Raw genomic sequence first — 21,076 nt, forward strand, 5'->3', positions numbered from 1 at the left:
TGTAACGGAGTACGGCTCAGCGTGAATAGTGCATTCAAGCCAAAACCCCGGAAATTCAGTTTTTCCGAGCCATCTAGAGAAGAGATCCAAGATGTGACATTTTCTGCGAGAAACGCCTCCATCTTTGGCTAAAACTAAGATGAAATGAATGTTCCCGAAGTTGAGGCTTTTATAGAAGGAAAGACACTATTCACGGGGACACGTGTCAAAAATCTGGGGGCTGCAGGACTGAATGGCCGTCCAGCCACCTTTTCTGGCTGGCCAGCCATTTACTTTTTGCAGAAATGGCCGGCCAGCTGTCTCTCTCCACAAAAATGGCCGGCCGGCTCCCAAGAATGGCTGACAATGCTGCAGTGTATCTCCTTGGCCCTGTTTTACCCTTCGAGGGAGAGCTCCAAGCATTTCCATGCAAACGGGAGAGTCAAAGGCCTTCATCTCCCTCTGTTTCGGATGCGTTCCGATGCCCAGATCGTCAGAAGTACACTTTGTTGTTGTTGTTGAGTTTTGTTTATCGAGTTGTTGTTTTGCTTATCGAGTTGTTTGTCGAGCGGACGTGTTTTGTGTTTTGAGTCATTGCTCTCTGTTTAAGCAATTTTTGTTAAAGTCTTGTTTATTTGCGTTGTTGCATTTTGCTTATCGAGTTGTAAACTTTCTAAGGTCCTGTTATATCTTAGTAAGTTGAGTTGTTTAGTTTGTTGCGTCGGTTCACTACCTGACTTGGTGATTACACAATGCGCATTTCCATTCAATTTCATTTTTGTGCAAAATAATTGATGCGATACGATGCTAAAAGTTTAAAATACAAACACCTTTTCAAAAGCTATTTCATTTCATCATACTTTACAACAAACAAAGGTACAAGTTTTACAAAAATAAAACTGCCTAACAATGTGCAAAGTGCTACAAACTACTAGCAAAAAGAAAAATAAAGCAGGAAATAGCAACATCAAAGTCCTCGGGAACGGGAACGAGAAGCACGCCTCATCCTCTTCTGCGGGACAATCTCCGCACCATCATCTGAGTCAGGGCTGTCATCCTCAGGATCCCCCTCGGCCTCGCCTCTATTCCCCGAGCCAAAACCGGAGCCTCCCTCCTCAGCAGATGTCTCTGACTGATGGTCGGTAGCCTCCTCCTCCTCCTCAGCATCCTCCTCCTCCTCATCAGGCTCCACCTCCACAACGTGAGCCCTGCGTCTGCGGACAGGCCCCCCTCGAGCTCCTCGAAAAGGCCTAGATGGCCCGGCTCCTTGGGAAGGCCGAGATGACCCCGCCCCCTGAAAAGGCCCAGATGGCCCGGCTCCCCAATAAGGCCCAGGTGGCCTGGTCTGCGGCTGACCGGACCATGAAGGCATCTGAAAACAAAGAGTTCAATTCAAATGCATCAGTCCAAATATATACATCAGATGCAGATACAAGCAAAAGCTACATGAAGTGGGTGCATGTAAATACAGTGTATAAGTGGGGTGTGTGTCAGATGTGCTCTACACAAGTAGTCTATCGATGCAGTAGAAATCAGTATGTCATCAGAAGTATGATAAATGCTAGAAAACTGAAGGGTACCTGGATGCCCGCGACAGACAACTGTGCCTCCCTACGCAGGACCATGCCCTCGAGTGTGGCCACCAATCCAACCACCTCCTCCATGTACCCTCGCGATGGCTGCAAAAATGAGCTCATAATCATCAGTGAACAGAAGAGTGTCTAAACATCTGAATGATGAATGAAAAGAAGTGGAGCATACCGGCGGTGAGTCCGGATCAATGGCGTATCGATCACTGGGCATCGGAGGCTCTAGTGGAATTGGAGTTGGAGAGCTAGCCCCATACTGCCACGCCATCAACTCAGTAGGCATATCTGGCCATCCGGGATGAGGATGAACCGACGGAGCCGGAGGAACCGGTCTACTCCCACCCCTAGATGTACCGGCCCTGCTAGTAGAAGGGGCATCTGCAGCCCGAGCCTGAGCTTGACCTGAGGATGATATACCGGCAGGCCTCATCATCGGGATACGAGCTTCCGTCAATGGAGGCATCAAATATATGTGACGGTAAGTGGCGTAGTCCCCCTCCTCAATGTATAGTAAAGCATCAGTACCCAGCATGGCGCCGACTACCTCTGAGTAAGAGAGCCTGTCAGCAGTCCGCATACTGGCTGGGGGTACTGCGGGAATATCCTGAGAAAGATACCCCCATACCTGGCGCAGAAAGCGCTCCCCCAGGAACCATACCCTGCCAACCGGCCCTTCGAGCAGGACCCTATACTGGGAGATGTCCGATGCTCCGGTATACTGAAGTCGGAGACCATCACCCAGGGACACCCAGGGCTGCCATGTGATCTGCGGATGACAAATGCATAAACCAATCAGAAATCGAGAATATACAGAGCAAATCAAAGATGAAAATGAAAAGAACTGAAAGTTCTGAGGTACCTCTGAGTGTCGCACAGTGTCAAAGTACTGTCGCAGGCGAAGGAGGGTCTCTCGAGGTCTCGGCCGGTGCGGGCCCTCGAATATCAATGAATATGGGGTCATGGGAATCCCTACCACCTCCAGCTCTGGGGCTAATGATGGGAAGTATACATAGACCCATAACTGAGAAAAGCAATGCAGAATGTAAGTACGAAATGCTGAGAGCAAAATATAGACTGTAAAAGTGCGCTGTGTGTGTGCAATGTACAAGTAACGAGAAGCAGAAATGTAAAATCAAGGGGACAGAAAGTACCTCCCAGGCTCTCCAGTAGCCGCCAAGTAAATCGCCCCGCCCGCGGGAGGTCGCGCTCATATAAAAATAAAGGGTAGCCAGGCCGGCGCCACCCCAGTCATATCGATGGACCTGTGATAGGTCGACTAGAGCGCTCAGCAGGTATAGCCCAACGGTGTTCCCTCTGTCGGCGAACAGGGTAGTCCCGAAGAGGAACATCAAGAAACCACGGGCATACTGCTCCGTCTCCTCGGGACTCTCAGGCACCATCTCCGCCTGCCGGAAATGGGAAGAGAACCAAGTGTATCGGACTCTCCCTGAAACCCTATCAACAGGCGGGCGAGCCCCCAACAGGTACATCCAGGCGGCCTCCCACTCGCCCATATCCTCATCGTAGGGGATGGACCAACCTCCGACGTCTAAGCCAGTCAATACAGCAAAGTCAAAAGGGGTCATGGTCATGTCCCCGGTAGCAGAGAAATGAAAGGAGTTGGTGGTGTCCCACCATCTCTCTACCAGGGCCGCCATCAGTGTCCTCCTGGCAGGACAACGTGACAACCCGACGCAGAAGGGTCCGAATCCTGCCAAATCTACCAAATCTCGGACGGCCTCCGGGAGCTCGGCATACCAATCCCGCGCGATGGTAGAGCCATATCCCCGCACACTGCGGGAGCAAACCTGCATTCAGAATGAATACATGTGTCAACAATGAAATGACTGGGCTGTGTGCCAATGAAATGAAATGGACTGTGTGCCAATGAAATGAATGGGCTGTGTGCCAATGAGATGAATGGGCTGTGTGCCAATGAAATGAATGGGCTGTGTGCCAATGAAATGAATGGGCTATGTGCCAATGAGATGAAATGGGCTGTGTGTCAATGAGATGAAATTTGGGCTGCGTGTTCAACTTTCAGTTAAATTGTGGGCTGCGTGTTCACTATCTATCTGGGCTGCGTGTTCAGAAAATTTGAAATTTGGGCTGCGTGTTCAACTTTCAGTTAAATTGTGGGCTGCGTGTTCACTATCTATTTGGGCTGCGTGTTCAGAAAAATTTGAAATTTGGGCTGCGTGTTCAACTTTCAGTTAAATTGTGGGCTGCGTGTTCACTATCTACCTGGGCTGCGTGTTCAGAAAATTTGAAATTTGGGCTGCGTGTTCAACTTTCAGTCAAATTGTGGGCTGCGTGTTCACTATCTACCTGGGCTGCGTGTTCAGAAAATTTGAAATTTGGGCTGCGTGTTCAACTTTCAGTCAAATTGTGGGCTGCGTGTTCACTATCTACCTGGGCTGCGTGTTCAGAAAATTTGAAATTTGGGCTGCGTGTTCAACTTTCAGTTAAATTGTGGGCTGCGTGTTCACTATCTACCTGGGCTGCGTGTTCAGAAAATTTGAAATTTGGGCTGCGTGTTCAACTTTCAGTTAACTTGTGGGCTGCGTGTTCACTATCTACCTGGGCTGCGTGTTCAGAAAAATTTGAAATTTGGGCTGCGTGTTCAACTTTCAGTTAACTTGTGGGCTGCGTGTTCACTATCTATCTGGGCTGCGTGTTCAGAAAATTTGAAATTTGGGCTGCGTGTTCAACTTTCAGTTAAATTGTGGGCTGCGTGTTCACTATCTATCTGGGCTGCGTGTTCAGAAAATTTGAAATTTGGGCTGCGTGTTCAACTTTCAGTTAAATTGTGGGCCGCGTGTTCACTATCTACCTGGGCTGCGTGTTCAGAAAATTTGAAGTTTGGGCTGCGTGTTCAAATTTCAACTAGTGTGGGCTGCGTGTTCACTATCTATCTGGGCTGCGTGTTCAGAAAATTTGAAGTTTGGGCTGCGTGTTCAAATTTCAACTAGTGTGGGCTGCGTGTTCACTATCTATCTGGGCTGCGTGTTCAGAAAATTTGAAGTTTGGGCTGCGTGTTCAAATTTCAACTAGTGTGGGCTGCGTGTTCACTATCTGATCTGGGCTACGTGTTCAGAAAATTTGAAGTTTGGGCTGCGTGTTCAAATTTCAACTAGTGTGGGCTGCGTGTTCACTATCTGATCTGGGCTGCGTGTTCAGAAAATTTAAAGTTTGGGCTGCGTGTTCAAATTTCAACTAGTGTGGGCTGCGTGTTCACTATCTAATCTGGGCTGCGTGTTCAGAAAACTTAAAGTGTGGGCTGTGTGTTCACTCTCGAATTCGGGCTGTGTGTTCGACAAATCAGTGTTTGAGCCGTGTGTTCTAATGTGGGCTGTGTGTTCGCAATTAATTAATGAGCCGAGTGTTCAGAAATTCGAATGTTGAAGCTACATGTTCAAGATGCAAGCAAAGTACTATGTCATAAGCTAAACTGCATGTTCCAGCATGGCAAAGGTGCGAAATGTAAAATACAGAAGATGAGGTAAATACCTCTCGGGCCTCGTGAGAGAGATGCTGCTCCGGCTCTCTGAGAAGCAGATCCCCGGGTGCTCGCTCGTCAAAACTGGTAAAGTGACGGAAGACAGCACGAGGGAGGACGTGTGCTGGCGGACGGTACCTCCCGGGAATGAAAGGTCGGGTCCTCGGGGGTAGAGTCATGGGATCGAAATCATCGCCGGCACCTGGAAAACCTCCACCATGGGGAGAATTGCCCGCCATTTTCAAGAATCTACAAAAGGGAGCAAAGATGAGCAAAATGGGCCAAAATTGGAAAAAGTCAACAAAAGTCAACTCTCGGGAAATAAAAAGTCAACAAAAGTCAACTCCCGAGAAAATATTCCAAATATTGAGACAAACTTACCTCAAGTGGCGAAAGTGCAAAAAGAAGCTCCGAAGCCGGAATTTAATCGCTTCAAAGTGCTTAAAACTGAGTGTTTTTGTGGAAACAATTTGCGCGGGGCGTTGGAAAACGCGCGTGAAACTCAGATCTGGAGAGGAAAGTGTTGTAGAAGGCAAGAAATGAAGGGGCCTCGGCTGCCCTTTATAGGCCTCAAGTCTTGGTTGAAGAGGCATGCAAAAAGGAGGGAAAAAGACCAAAATAGCCCCGGAAAAAGCACATGGCCGGCCGGCCCCTATTCCTAGCCGGCCAGCTATCTGCTTTTTGCAGAAATGGCCGGCCAGCCATTAGCTTTATTGGAAACCGGTTGGCCACCTCCCCTTGGGAAGATAAATGGCCGGCCATGCTCCCCACATGCTCACCTAGCTCCCTGCAAATTTTGAGGAAGATCGGAGTTCCCGGGACCTGAAAAAGTTCAAGAAAAGTACACTTTCCGGTCGCGAAATTGCTCCGTCGGGACTTCGGCTTCAAGTTCTGACATGTGTCTCATCATCACTCATCAAAATCAAAGTGTATCCTTTTTGAATAAGTTGTAACCTTTCAGGGAAGCAGATCGGAGGCCGCGATTGAGCTACCTTCGCCGAAACACGCATTTCCGTACTCGTTGTTTCATGACAAATGAACACCCTGATTTATGCTCGTTTTGTACTATCCTGCACATAACTTGCATTCTATGAGCGTACTTGCCTTGTCATGTACATTTCTTGATATTGGCATACCTCCATGTTTGAGCATGTTTTGTCACGCATGTTCCACTTTTGCATTGCGATGCATTCACTCACCGGCACTGCGTGTGTCGAACTTTCGAAATCACATTAAATACATGTTGTTAACATGTTGTGCTCGTTGAGTTTCTCTATTTTGCAGGCACGATATTGTATGTACGGTTCAATTGAAGCTGGTGCGACCAGACGAATTGCGCAGGTATCGTATATTCTCCGTGTGAGACGTGGCGGGGATTGAATAATCCTCCGCATTCTTAACTGCATGAAATGTAGTTGTTGCTTTGCATTTTTGCTTAAAACTGTTGCATCTATTTGCGAATACTTGCTTCATTACAGCTTGCTGCATTTGCACGATCATTGGGTTACCTTCAGCTTTTGCATATCATTTGCATTTTGCCCCCTGCCTGCGGGCATGCCTGCCGGCGCATCTCTGTTTATCTTGTATGCTTGTCTAAGTCTTCGGCCTTGTCAAAAATGGGTCGTCTCTGGACTTTGACATTCACTCCCGTCACTTATGACTTCCGAGTTCTGTCAAAGAGGGGCAACTGTAGACACCCTATTTTTGACCGACCTTAAGACTCAGACGTCACCGATTGAGCGCTTGGTGATGTTGCATAATGTGCTCGTTCAGAAGTTTCAGAGTCGCGGCCGTGAGCCCTGCCTCCGGACTTCCGAACCTTCTTCTGTGCCTTGTCTCGGTTTGCGAACCAGACTTGGTTTTCTCTGTTTCTTTTCCTGAGGGGAGGGAGAGGTCCCGTAGACCATCTCTCAATGTCCGTAGGCTACATTTGGTGGCCGTAGGCCATTTTGCCTATTTCGGAGTCCGGTTCCCGGTTTTCGGGACCGTTGGCCGTGTGCCTCGGTTCGGGACCGCTTAACCATCTCCTATTGCTCTGATTTTTGGCATACTTTCTATTTGCTCCCTTTTGAGGGACACTGGGGGCTGAGAAGCCCACTTCGTGGCCGAATGCCACTTTCGGTGCTTAACAGCCCATTTTCGGGACCCCGAACTGCGCGTTTTGGTCCCCGAGCATTCGTTTTGCAACGGTTTTCGTTCATTTTTGGCAGGTACCTCTGTTTTATCACTAGGGAGGTCACTGAAGGGTGGGAGGCCAGCAATTGTTGCAGCAGCCAGTTATACATCCTCCGACGCCCTCCGGCGCCCGTTTTTTGCACTTCCGGGCTAATGTTGAATACCTTGGGCCCATTTTCTCAAACTTTGAATCACATATTTGTGATGTACACACATGAGAGGCCCCTAAAAGTTCATGGCCGGCCATTAATTCAACTTGACCCTTTTGACCCCCTCATTCCGGGCTAATGTTGAACCCCTTGGACCTTTTTTCTCGAACTTTGAACCACATATCTGTGATGTACACACATGAGAGGACCCTAAAAGTTCATGGCTGGCCAGTAATTCAAATTGACCATTTTGAACCCCTCTTTCCGAGCTAATGTTGAACACCTTGGACCCACTTTCTTGGAGTTTTAACCACATGGTTGTGTTGTACACACATAGGAGTACCTCACCAGTAGCTGGCCGGCCAGAAAATCTCATTGAACCTTTTGACCCCTAGCCGGCCAGCTAGGGGGTGTGGCCGGCCGGCCACCTGCAACAAAAGTACCAGGCCGGCCTGCTTCCTTGCACTGTGCACTTTACAGCTGTGGGGCAATATCCCCCAGACAAGATCTTTATCCGGGGGATATTTTGTGAGGGAATTTTGCTCTCCTTTTCCCCCACCTTTACATCCCTTCTTTGGCCTATATAGCAAGCAAGCCTTGTAGTATATTGGGGTTAGAAAAACTCTTCTTCAAACTTCCATACACAACTCCATCTTCATCCTTCTCAATTCTTGAAAAAACCCTAAGTCCCTAACCACCATTTCTTCTACACCACCAAGCTCTACCACCACCATCTCATTTCCAGCAACAAGGAAGGTTTCTCAAAGGCCTAAGAAGCTACAAATTCATCCAAGAGGCAACAAAAGTTTGAGTCTTCAAGGGTAAGTAATACTTTTACCCTTTTGACCCTTTTTCTTGATCTATTTGTAAGTCCTCTATGCTTTTTGTTTCAAGCTCCGGCCCTAACTGAAAAGGGCCCTATTTTGAGCTCATCTTCACCTTTCATTAAGGGTTCAACCCTGTTTGACCCCTCCATGATACACTTGCTTCATTGATCCTCTTCTATGTCATGATTTTGCATGCTATTTTTAGCCCATGAGAAATCTGTTTTTGAGCATGTTGTAAACTGACATTAGGCTTATTTTGAGCCCCTCTTCAACATTGGAGAAGGGCTCAACATTGTTTGGTGCCTCCATGTGTCACTTGTAGTTATATCCCTTATTTGGCCCCATTTTTGCATAAATTGGCAGCCCCCTTTGCTTCTGTTTTTGGACCTTGGTCCGAACTGAAAGTGACCTTATTTTGGCCTATACTTCATGTTTCATTAACACTTTTTTTCTGTTTGGTGATTATTTTGTATACTTCATGTTTTAGCACCTTTTGAGCCTCATTTTGCATCACATTTTTAGCATGTTTGTATACTGATTTTGAGGCTGCCATATACTGTAAATGTTCATATTTTTGGTCCATCTTCAGTGTTGTAGAAGGAGAATTTTCAGTTTGGGTTTTTCTTATATCACTTGCTTCATTACCCCTCTTTTGGCCCCTATTCTTGCATGCCATTTTTGCCATACCTATGCTTGCTGTTTGGCCATGTTTATAACTGTGAAAGTGCATTTTTTGGGACTGTCTAGCTTCTGTCTTTGCATTGCATGTCCATGTTGTGCATATTTGGCATAGCTATAGGCCATTTCGGGTGCCTAATGTTGCATTTCGGGACAATTCCATGCATTTGGTATCATTTCGCTTCATTTCGGGACCGTTTTCCCCCATATTTTGCTGCTGAAATTCCATTAGAATGATTGCTATCATTTCCATGTCATTTCATTGCATTTTGCCATTGCCTCGGTTTGCGTGCCCGTGTGCACGCACTTCGAGGCACTTCATTTTTATCCGCTGGCATCCTATGTGAGTGTGGCTGAGGCTCACTCATGTTGGTATAAGCCCATTTGTCATTTCCATGTCATTTCATTGCATTTTGCCATTACCTCGGTTTGCGTGCCCGTGTGCACGCATTTCGAGGCACTTCATTTTTATCCGCCGGCATCCTATGTGAGTGTGGCTGAGGCTCACTCATGTTGGTATAAGCCCATTTTTCATTTCCATGTCATTTCATTGCATTCTGTCATCGCCTCGGTTTGCGTGCCTGTGTGCACGCACTTCGAGGCATCTCATTTTCATCTCATTTTCATTGCATTCTGTCATCGCCTCGGTTTGCGTGCCCATGTGCACGCACTTCGAGGCATCTCATTTTCATTATTTCTGTCATCGCCTCGGTTTGCGTGCCCGTGTGCACGCACTTCGAGGCATCTCATTTTCATTGCATTCTGTCATCGCCTCGGTTTGCGTGCCCGTGTGCACGCACTTCGAGGCATCTCATTTTCATAGCATTGTGTATGTTAGGATTGCATCTTAGTTGCATTTCATGCATATCATGCATATTGCATCATGTCCGGAATAGGAGTTAGCCCGGGCACGGGAAACGAGGTACATTTCGTACTCCGAGTGACGGAATGTGTCTCAATTCCCCAGTCACCGACACTCCGGATTATCCATGATGGAATTAGGTTTTAGCTGTAGTTTCATGTGCATTCATCCTATATTGAGTTGTGCATTTCGACTCCTCGGCCATCATACCTCGGTATGCGTGATTGGTGGCACGAGGATCGAGCCATGCATATATCTGTGCAAATACATTGCTATGCCCCTTTCCTGCTCTCTGTTGCAGCAAAACGCAGAATCAGCAACTTTTTGGGACATGGCACGCATTTCAAGAACAAGTATAAACAGAGGCTAATTGGGGCATTCCGGTGGATTTCCGCGCAAGACAATCCGGACATGCATCATCCATCAGAAGCAAGGCAGTCCCTGGCTTGCACGCCAGTTTTATTTGCTTTCTTAGTTAATTCATTAATTAATTAGGATTTTGTAATATTTCGGACTGTAATATTCTTTTATTCGGGACTGTAATATTTGGACTGTATATTTATTCGGACCCTCCGAGTGAGGGCACAACTGTAATAAGTGTGCGTGAGTGTGATGTATGTCTTCCAACCCCACGTCTTTCTCCCTTTTATTTATCCGCTTATAATGGTTAGATTAGGGCATATTTAAATTAGCATACAGTATGACAGCATGTTTGCATTCATTCATCTGTATTGCATGCACCGGGCTCGGCGCACCATACTAACTGCATCGTACTTTCAATTCCAAGTTGAATACGTGGTAGTTGTAGCATTTCATATACCATCTTAGAATAGCCGAGCCTGCTATAGTTGCATTTTGCATGTATTGCATTAGGCATTTCTGTATACTTAGGATCATGCATGATTTCTAATAAATTCCTATTTTGGCTTGGAGTACTCGGTAAGTTTTATGCTTTAGCATCCTTGCATGCGTGTGAGTGTTGCCATGAATAGCATGCTTACCATGAGACCATGTGCTTATATGATATAACTGCCTGAATGCCTGTGGGTGAAGGTTGGGTTATCTGAATTGGAATAAATCATCAAATGTTTCAAGCCTACCTGCGGGTAGCAAACCACTTTAAAAAACAAGCATGAAATGTTTTGTTCCAATTCAGGTGACCTGGTCTATACTTGTATGCTGTTCGCATCACATAGTAACCTAGGCTAATAACCGGAATAAGAACTCGCAATGTTTTCAAAAATTGATATCATGGTTAGTAGAGGCCGGTCTATGACCGGGCGAGCGGGGGTGCTCACGAAGTGACCTTCCCCAATCGTACCCAAGTTCCCGAGCCGAGGCAACTTTGGTGATGACGGACACGTGGCCTTTTGGCACCGAGTCAGGGTTTCCTAAATTTCCCAAAATAAAATATTTAGGTGGCGACTCTGTATCTGGCAAAGCAGTCCATGTTTGGCACTACTTTCTCAAAAATCAGTTTCTCAAAACAATTTGCCGGATTTGGACTCTTTGGTTCAGATTAGGAACCGTAACACTCAAGAGTCCGAGCTGTAGTGACCCCAAATGAACAGAACGGGAGCTAACCCTCCCGGGGCGTTCGGGGGGACGTCTACACCTACCCTAACCACAAAACCAAACTGTTCATCTTCAACATAACACCAAGCCGTTCATATTCTCCAATCGGCGACTCTTAACAACACGAAGAACCATCACCACTCTGAAGAGATTTCATAGTTCCTGACTTCCGATTCACAAAAATGGGGAAAAAAAGTAACATCTCTCTTCACCTATTCATTATTTTTCATTCACATTTGTACATCATTCTTTCATATTTCTTATATACACATTTTACATACTTCCAAATGTATAAACCCTCTTTTAATATATATATAGTCCCCTATTTTTCAACATTCTAAACACTGTTTTTACACATAAATCCCTATTTTTACACATTCAACACCTTATTCTTATTCTTGTTCTTCAATATTGGCTTCTCTTATTCTTATTTTTGAATTTTTAATCTTCTTGTTGTTATTGTTGCTTTTTACAAAATACAATGGGCTGTTCCTGTTGTTCATACTGTTTCCTTATAAAAACTGCAACATCATAGTGTTTCATTTCATCACTATACAAGTAACATATCTAAATTTATTCAAACTGCAAATGAAACTGCAAAATTACACAGTTTAACCACTACTCAAAACAAATAGCTAACTTATTATAAAGTGCAAATCAAACTGTCAAATTATACAGTTTCGTAACTGTTACCAACAAAATACATATAACTTCATATTAAACTGCATATAAAACTTCAAAAATATACAGTTTTGTCACTATATTACTCATACCCTGCTGTCACTTTCATTTTTTCAGAAATAGCTGTTGGAAGATATTGGAAGAAACAAACCCGTATGCCCACAAATCCAATCAGGGATTTAACCATCTCCCCTTTTGAAAGTCCATCTCCTGTATCCACTAAAATGCCACCACCATCTCCCCATCCACAAAAAACCAAACCACCACACCCAAAAACAACCAAACCCAACAGACCCCACCAAAAAACCCACAAAACAACCACACCACCTACAAGAAAAAGCCCAAGAACTACACCACAGACCCCACCCACCCAACAAACACCAACCACAACAAAAACAAACAAAAGAAAGCCAACAAAAAACCAAGAAGCTCCTCCAACTAAAAAAAGAAAGCTCCAAGAAAGCCAATCAACTCCCAAAACAAAAACCAAGGCATCAAAAGAAAAAAAAAACAGCAGTCCCTACAAAGAGAGTCCAACAATTTAATTATCGTTCCAACATCGGAACGGTAATCAAACTGTTGAAGGGGGTCAAATTCACAAAAGCCCAACAGACAGAGCTGCAAAAAATCCCTTTTTGGCCCCTTATAAATGCTCTCTCCTCAACACAACTGAAGGCCTCTTGGTGCAGATGCTACAATTCCATTGTAGCAGAAATGACAACACTCTACAACAAAAGAAAAAGATCATTTGTACTTGGCAAAAAGGAAATGAAACTCAGAAGCAGTGATGTCAAGCTCATTTTTGGTATCGACTGTGGAGAAGACAGCATCACCACCAAATCCTATGCAAGACCAAAGGATTTTGAGCTTCCATTTTACAAACGAAGATGCAAATCATTCAAGAGATTGGATGGCAAGTCTTTGACCAAAATGTTTCAACAAACAAAAAAAGGAAAATCAACCAATGATCATCAAGATCTTGCAAGGGTAATCACCCTTTACTTGTGCTTGAAACTTCTCATGCCCACAACAGGCCATACACTCAGTTGGAGTTTCCTCAACTATGTTGACAATCTCAACAACATCAAGAAGTACAATTGGGTTGAGGCAATAAAAGACACATTGATGAATTCAATGGCAAATGCAAACAACAACCCAAGGCATGTCACTAGATGCGTCATGTTACTCTTGGTAAACACATTACTCAACTACTTCTCACAAAAATATCAGACATCCACCTATTTCTAACTATCTAACATATTTCAACTTTTTTATTTTTTTATTTTATTTTTTTTACAATACTGGTACTGTGAGCACAGTAAACTCCTCCAACCATCCAACAAAGAAGGCTTCCCAAGGTTTATGAAATGGAACCTTGGCAAAATGTACTCCAAGTGGAAACACATCAGCCTTGCTCACTTTGAAAAGGTATTCAAACTCTTCTATACTATCCTAGCACAAATCTATTCAACACTCCTTTCATATTCATTGTAGTACAAATCATATTATGAAACTGTGAAAATTTTCAGTTTCAAAGCACACACTTCTTTAACATCACTCATGTTACGAAACTGTAACATTTTTCAGTTTCAAAAAACATATTTCGACACTTAACCCACATTACTCACAGTACAACTCATTTTATGAAACTGACCAAATTTACAGTATTACTGATATATGCCACATTGTTCCAATGCAGGTTAACCAAAGTGCTTTAACCGCAACTGAACAAGAAATACAGTTATTGCATATCAATCAAAGCACATCAACAGACTCTTCAGCAAAGAAACAAGACCAGAAAAAGGACAATAAGCAAAAAAAGAAAAAAAAAGCAACCAAAAAAAGAAGACTTCTAGACAGTGATGAGGATGACTTTCTCGAAGAAGAACATCATTCAGAATCAGAATCACAATCAGAACAAGAAGAACAACAAAAAAAAGAAAGAAAAGAAAGCAAAAACCACAAGAAGAACCAGAAAGTGATGAACAAGAAGAAAAGAGTGATGATGAAAAAAATCAAGTGACTGATGAAGAAAAAACTGAAGAAGAAGAAGACACTGAAACTAAAGAAGAAGAAGAAGAAGAACAACAACAACAACAACAACAAGAAGAAGAAGAAGAAAAAGAAGAAGAACCTGATGAACAACAAGACAATGACAAAGCAGAAGAAAGACAACAAACAAAAGGTGATCAACAAGAAGACCTTGATGAAGAAGAAGACCAACAACAAGAACAAGAAGAACAACAAACAAACCAACATGAAGAAGTCAATGAACAAGAACTGACAAACCAACAAGAAGAACTGTAAGAGAAATCTGACATATTTCATGCACAAGGTAAACTATTGTTTAATACTAAAGCATACTGCAAAATTTCATTAAACTAACCAAAACACAATCCAACATTTTTATAGGTCATGACCAACCACAAACACCAACCAAAGAGGACGACAAGGACAAGCTCATATTAGCCCTGAGAGCACAAATGCAAGAAATGGAACAAAAATTCATGGCTGAATTGCGTAAAAAAGAAGATCAATTGAAGGAAATGTCCACCAAAAAAACTGGCAGTCCCCAACAAAGATCCATGGTCAAGAGAATCAAACAAAAATCAAGAAAACAAGCACATGACCCAGATTTTGAATACCAACCAATGACCAAACCCAAAGAAGATGCAAGAAACAAGACACAAACTGCTGCTGATGTACCCAAACCAACACAGGGTACCGATGAAGAAAAAGAGAAGAAGAATGACAACAAAAAAGAGGGTGCTCATGAAGCAAAACAACAGCAGAAAGAAAAAATGCAAGAACATATTAGCCAAGAGAAAGCAGTTGCTGCTGAAACAAACCCAAAAGAGCATGCCAATCAAAAGAAGACAAAACTTCAAGTATTGGAAAGTGATGATGATTTCCAGGAAGAATCAATCCCAAACAAGCCACTCGCCATTTCATGCCGCAAAACAAACAAGGTTTGGCATAGCCTATCCAAAAAAGACCAAGACCAAATTCAACTCATCAACAACACACAATCAAGTGCTTGTGTTTGGTCTGGCAGCGAAGATGAAAACTGCGTATACTTTTCAGATATATGCAGATTGACCAACAGGGAACCCTTATATGGGAATGTAGGTCTCCAACTGCACAATTTTACAGTTTCTGTACATATTCAATAACCTATTCCACAAACCTAACACATTCTCATATATAACATGTTTCAGGTCATTGATGCCTTCTCAGAAAAGCAATTGGCACTCCAACCAACCATTGAAGAATTTGAGAAAAACGATCTAGTCTTTGCAAGCAATCCATACGCAGGAAGATCTTACGTTTTCTCAACACTCATCAATGTAAGCAAAACTTAACATACCTTACAACTGCAAAATTTTCTACTTTCTCAACATGTATTACTATATAGTTTTATAACATATTTCAAACATATATATAACTTACAGACTCCACTACAAAACCAAGATCAAGCACTGAGAGAAAAACTGATGGACAGCCATTTTCCAGAAGCAATGAAAAACAGATATATCCATTTCCCAATCAACCACGACAACCATTGGACAATTGTGGTCTTTGACAATGCTGATGGACTATGGAGACACTATGACTCTTTGAGACCAGCAAAAGATTGTCACAACAAGCACTTTGAAATTGCAAAGCAAATTGTAAGTTAAAATTTCATACTTAGTTTCATTCCTTTACAAACATCTCAACTCATCACTATAACTAACAAAAACACCCACTAACTATTTTGTAGCAACAACATCAACTGAGATGGAATAAAGCATTACTCAGCAAACAGGGAAACATGTTTTCATCTCAAGAGTGCGAGACAGAAATTGCATCAATTGAGGAATGCCCACAACAAACCCCACACTCGTAAGATACAAAATCCATAAACTAATCTTCTAATATGCTAAATTTTGCAGTTTCACCTGACTAATTAACTTCATCTCAAACACTGCAGGAATGATTGTGCAATCGCCGTCTGTAATGTTATCAACCAATATCTCAACTGGCAACCTGTGCAGAAAAAATTTCGTCCAACTGAGTGGGTCAAATTTCGAGCACAAATCATCAATCAATTCCTCAATGATGAGAACCGATCCTGGAAACTCGAGCACTACCAAATGTTGACAAAACATACCAAACCATAGAAACAATGAACAAACTTCTTGACAATACAAATATTCAAGGGAACATATCTTTGTACCTTTTTTTATTTTTTTTTATTTTTCTTTTTTAGCATGTGACAAGTACTTTATATACTTTTGGGAATGATCTTTTTTCTGGTTATTATGGTTATGGTGAAAATGATTATTGTTGTTGTTGCTCTTCTTCTTCTTATTATTATTGTGGTTCTTCTTCTGATTGTTTGTCTACTTGTTTGTGGTTGCATATATTTTCATACAGTAAAGGTTGTTTCTAATAATTCTTCAAACTGCAAAATTTTGTAGTTTCATCAGCTTGTTTCTAATAATTTTTAAAACTTCAAAATTATGCGGTTTCATCAGGTTGTTTCTAATAATTCTTAAAACTGCAAAATTATACAGTTTTCTCGCTATGAAATATGAACTGCATTTCCATATTATATTGTTTCAATAAGAAATTTTCAACAACCTTATTTGTATTCCATAAAAATAAAAAACAAAACCAGACTGTTACAAAACAACTTCAATAAGTAAAAAACACATCAACAAACAAAAAACAATTCAACCAACTTTATTCATTACTTCCATAATACCAAGTATCTCATTTTTTATTATCATAATTCCTCAAATTCAAATACAAATCCAAAAGAATAGATTGTGGCCTCAAATAGCAGCCTTGCACGTCTTCTTATTGTGATTCCCATATTTCAAGCACCTCCCACACTTGATTTGCTTCACATTCTCACCCCTAGAAGGTATCCTCTTCTTCTTGTTTCACCCGGGCTGCTTCTTCGTTATAGGAGGTTTGATAACCGAACTACTGGCACCATCAAAGTCAAATCTCTCACTTGAAGGCACTGGATAAACAGATTCCTTGTATGACTCTCTAAAACAATCTACATGAAAAAAAGGATCAATGAAACCATACACATCTCTACCACTACTACGCAAAGCATGCATAGCATGACAACAAGGAAAACCATTCAATTTCCATTCATGGCAAGAACAAGTCTGTCTACCAATATCAACATAAAAAGAAATAGAAGAATGAACCTCAAGCACAGTATCACTAGCAACAATCACATCCCAAGACTTAGCTAGCTCCAAAGAGTCCACCAACTTCTTTTCCATAACTGGACACAATTTCGTAGTCCATCTTCTAGATTCAGCTCTTCTATCCGACAATTGAGTCATGATTTGAACCCTAATCATATCAACCATACAAGTAATAGGCAACTCACGGGCCCCACCAATCCAATTATTGTAAGACTCGGCAGCATTAGATGACATCTCACCATATCGTTTCCCTCTAAAAAATGCATTGGCCCACTTATCATTTTGCAAACCATCCAACATACTATCAACTCTACCATTCCCAGCAATACGCCTCAATTTCTCCATATAATGTTGGAAAGAAGCAACCGTTGGCGCATAAGCACATTTAACTAATATTTTCATCAAACACAGCTTATAGTTAGTATGAAGTCCCACCAATTTGTCAATCAAATTTCTCTTCAAATGATTCAAGCAATAAGCATGATGTGCATTGGGGAAAACCACTGAAAGAGCGTCTAGCAATCCATGTTGACGGTCCGACACAAAAGTCAATCTCCGGCCTGAACCAACAGCCTTCAACAACTGACTTAAGAACCACATCCAATTATCTTGATTTTCAGCGTCAACAATCGCAAAAGCCAAAGGAAACAAACCTGCAAACAAAGCCACATGAAACTGCAAAAATTAGCAAACTCACAATACAATAACACACTGACAAACTAAACCAATACTAACTGCATATAAATACATACCTTGATTACCATCATTTGATGTTGCTGCAAGCAAATGCCCCTTGTAACGCCCCTTCAAAAATGTACCATCAACAAACAACAACGGACGACAAAATTGAAAGCCATACAAACATCCATGAAATGCCACAAACAACCTCCGAAAACACCCACTACTTTCATCCACATCTAATTCAAACACACTTCCCGGATTCGTTCTCATAGCCGTCTCAAGGTACCATCGAAGCTGGTCAAAAGAAGTTACAAAATCACCAAACAACCCACCTCTTGCCTTATCAACTCCTAACCATGCAACCCGATAAGAAACATCTATACCATATTGCTTCTTCAACTTTTTTTTAACTTCAATAGGACGAGTCAACGGATTATCACTAATATCATTTTGCACAATATCAGACACAAGTTTAGAACCAACCATTTTGCTACAAGATCTACGAGCAACAACCCCACAAGTATGCACATTATCCAACTTCATTATAAAAAAAACATCAGAATCCATCAACACCCTTCCATGCACAAACCATTTACAACCCGTAGATGACTTCATCATACATTCAGCGGTTACTCTTGTTGCATCGTTCTTCAAATAATTCACTGCAAAACCACACTCAACTGCATACTTAGCCAATGCAATGCGGAACCCCGGCACTCCACCTTCAAATTCTTGACCAACACTATGTATAATCCCCTTCCAACTAGCAGACAACAAAACTCTCTCTAGTTCTGGATAAAAACTGCGCAACAAACCACCAACATCATCACAATCATTCACAAAAGAACTCTCACAAGTTACAGAATCAATCCTACAAGAATTACCATCATCAACCTCCACAACTCTCTTATCCCCCACAATAACATCAACAACATAACAACCACTACCACTTACCATTGACAGCATATTCCCCAAATCATCATCACATTCAACAATACAATTAGAATATCCAGGAACAGAGAAAAACAAACAAAAGTTACCAACACTCAACTCCTTGAACTTCGCACATATTTTCTCAACAACTTCATCATAACTACATCCGTCACTAATCTTAATAGCAGCACAACAATTACTGTATTTGCACATTAACATGAAACACCGCTCCATACTACAAAATCACAAACCAACAAACAATTGTTCACAGATTCCAAACTGCAAAATTATACAATTACAACATATCAATACTAACAGTGCACAATTTACAATTTCAAACTGCAAAATTATACACTTACAACATATCAGTATCAAAACACCAGAATTCACAATTCCAAAATACAACTTCAAAACACATTACACTATACGACAAACAAAATCAACAAAATCAAAATCAAACAAACAAACAAAATTCGCCAAACACAAAGCACATATCACGCAAATTTGCTTATCTATATATACATACATATATATCGACAAATACAAACCACATACACACACAGACATATATATATATATATATATATACATATATATGTATATCTATGTGTCGACAGATACATACATACACATACATATATCTATCACCAGAGAGAGAGAGAGAGATATAACGTACGCAGATATTGCTTGTACACAGAGATTCAAATCGCACAACCAGATCCACCTCACAGCACAATGAGATCGACCACACAACACAATGAGATCGCCACAACGAAGAGAAATCGAGATCGCGGAGACGAAGATTTGATTTCCTTTTTTTAAACGGAGCAAAAATTTGATTTTTCACGTACATATAGATCTCAAAACAAAGGGTAATACAGTCATTTAAAAATACGAAAATAAAAAACGGGACCTCTGGGTATAAAACTTAAAAAACTATGGACCTATTGATCTATTAAAAATAAATTGGAATTAGAAGGGAAATAGATCCCTTACATAGGACTACATGGTAATTTTCCCTAAATTTAATTTGGACATTTATGAGCCCAAATTATAGCTTTTTGGGCTTTTGGCCTAGGCTCATTTAGGTAAGGAAGACTTGACGTTTCATTGGGCTGGCCTGGCCTGGCCTTGATTGTAGTGTGATTTGCGAGATGCCAGTAGCTTTTCCAGTCAAATTTGTCAACGAGGTTTGTTTGATCACCGTATTCAGAAATTATTTTTAGATAAATTTTTGTTTATTTTTACTGAAGTTTTGTTTTCATATTTTAGTTTTTTTTTTTAATATATTTTTTTTATATTTATAGATACATCAAGATTCGTTTCATGTAAAAGTAAAAAAAAAAAAATTAATTAAAATATTAAAAAAAGTAAAGACAAATAAAAACCTGAACAAAAATGCACATAGATTTTTTGTTTGAATTTTCGTTTGTTTTTATTAATTTTTTAAATATTTTTAGGCAATTATTATTATTATTTTCTTTTACTATTAGATGTATTTTCATTTGATGCATCCAAAAAGTATAAAAAATTATTAAAATATGAAAAAATAAAACTAAATGAGAACTCAACTAAAAATAATTTTTGAAAAATCAAACCAAATAGATATCGAATCACATAAATTCTGTGCATCCTTTTTGGGATCGGATTGCCTCTGAATTGGAAGGTGTTGTCTGAATTCGTAGGGCTTATTATTGGTTTTTTTTAATAATCTGAATTGTTTATTTTGTAACCCCTTCGTGTATGTCACTGACAATAAAAAAGAAAAAAAGAAAACGAAAAAAAAAGGTGGATCTAATAATCGTAACATATTTAATCTATTGGGTTTGTCAGTAAAAAAAAAAAAAAAAAAAAAAAAGAGAAGCTATTTTCAAAAGTATATTTATTATATATTTAAAAAAAAAACAAATACTATGAAGGGAGATTTATTAGAAAATCTTTTTTCAAGTGTTTGTATCGTAATTAGTTCATAAGATATTCTTGTATTTTTATAAGTCATATTATTTAGACATTTGATCTATTAAATCTTAATTCTCATATTTCAGATATTTTATGAACATTTATACCCTTACAAATATTTTGTAAATGGTTAATAATTTGGCGATGTGAACATTCATATTTTATAATGTGAATATTCACATCACGAAACATTTATACTGTAAATGTAAATATTATTATTAGGGATATTTTGATAATTATGTCACCCACAAGACTTATTGGAACATAAAAAAATAA

General features: G+C 41.0%; 3 protein-coding genes across 4 annotated transcripts; 1 reads left to right on the plus strand and 2 right to left on the minus strand.

Moving 5' to 3' along the window:
• Window positions 1-810: 810 nt before the first annotated feature.
• LOC145813531 (uncharacterized) lies at window positions 811-3,207 on the minus strand. The gene is made up of 2 exons (XM_082909025.1): window positions 2,720-3,207; window positions 811-2,589 (listed from the first exon to the last, which is right to left on the minus strand). Exons 1-2 carry the CDS (start codon window positions 3,158-3,160, stop codon window positions 1,591-1,593), a joined length of 1,440 nt encoding a protein of 479 aa, XP_082765151.1. The 5' UTR covers window positions 3,161-3,207; the 3' UTR covers window positions 811-1,590.
• Window positions 3,208-14,665: 11,458 nt separating this feature from the next.
• On the plus strand, window positions 14,666-15,903 carry LOC145813313 (uncharacterized). The gene is made up of 4 exons (XM_082908602.1): window positions 14,666-15,139; window positions 15,233-15,361; window positions 15,467-15,685; window positions 15,778-15,903. Exons 1-4 carry the CDS (start codon window positions 14,666-14,668, stop codon window positions 15,901-15,903), a joined length of 948 nt encoding a protein of 315 aa, XP_082764728.1.
• Window positions 15,904-16,780: 877 nt separating this feature from the next.
• Window positions 16,781-19,116, minus strand: LOC145813451 (uncharacterized). Of its 2 annotated transcripts, none has more exons than XM_082908880.1 (2): window positions 17,989-19,116; window positions 16,781-17,880 (listed from the first exon to the last, which is right to left on the minus strand). In XM_082908880.1, exons 1-2 carry the CDS (start codon window positions 19,073-19,075, stop codon window positions 16,946-16,948), a joined length of 2,022 nt encoding a protein of 673 aa, XP_082765006.1. In that variant the 5' UTR covers window positions 19,076-19,116; the 3' UTR covers window positions 16,781-16,945. The 2 variants fall into 2 exon arrangements, with proteins under 2 accessions (XP_082765006.1, XP_082765005.1); XM_082908879.1 differs by having other exon boundaries at window positions 17,980-19,116.
• Between the last annotated feature and the right edge of the window lie 1,960 nt (window positions 19,117-21,076).

The sequence above is a fragment of the Camellia sinensis genome, chromosome 15 (assembly GCF_055761805.1).
Source record: "Camellia sinensis isolate YWXY chromosome 15, ASM5576180v1, whole genome shotgun sequence".
Lineage (NCBI taxonomy): Eukaryota > Viridiplantae > Streptophyta > Magnoliopsida > Ericales > Theaceae > Camellia > Camellia sinensis.

Coding starts and splice junctions, on each gene's coding strand:
- LOC145813531 (XM_082909025.1), bottom strand. CDS start 3,160: ATGACCATGACCCCTTTTGACTTTGCTGTATTGACTGGCTTAGACGTC. Junction 2,590..2,719: donor GCTACTGGAGAGCCTGGGAG/GTACTTTCTGTC, acceptor TGCTTTTCTCAG/TTATGGGTCTATGTATACTT.
- LOC145813313 (XM_082908602.1), top strand. CDS start 14,666: ATGACCAAACCCAAAGAAGATGCAAGAAACAAGACACAAACTGCTGCT. Junction 15,140..15,232: donor GGGAACCCTTATATGGGAAT/GTAGGTCTCCAA, acceptor AACATGTTTCAG/GTCATTGATGCCTTCTCAGA. Junction 15,686..15,777: donor TTGAAATTGCAAAGCAAATT/GTAAGTTAAAAT, acceptor ACTATTTTGTAG/CAACAACATCAACTGAGATG.
- LOC145813451 (XM_082908879.1), bottom strand. CDS start 19,075: ATGGAGCGGTGTTTCATGTTAATGTGCAAATACAGTAATTGTTGTGCT. Junction 17,881..17,979: donor ATCAAATGATGGTAATCAAG/GTATGTATTTAT, acceptor CTTTGTTTGCAG/GTTTGTTTCCTTTGGCTTTT.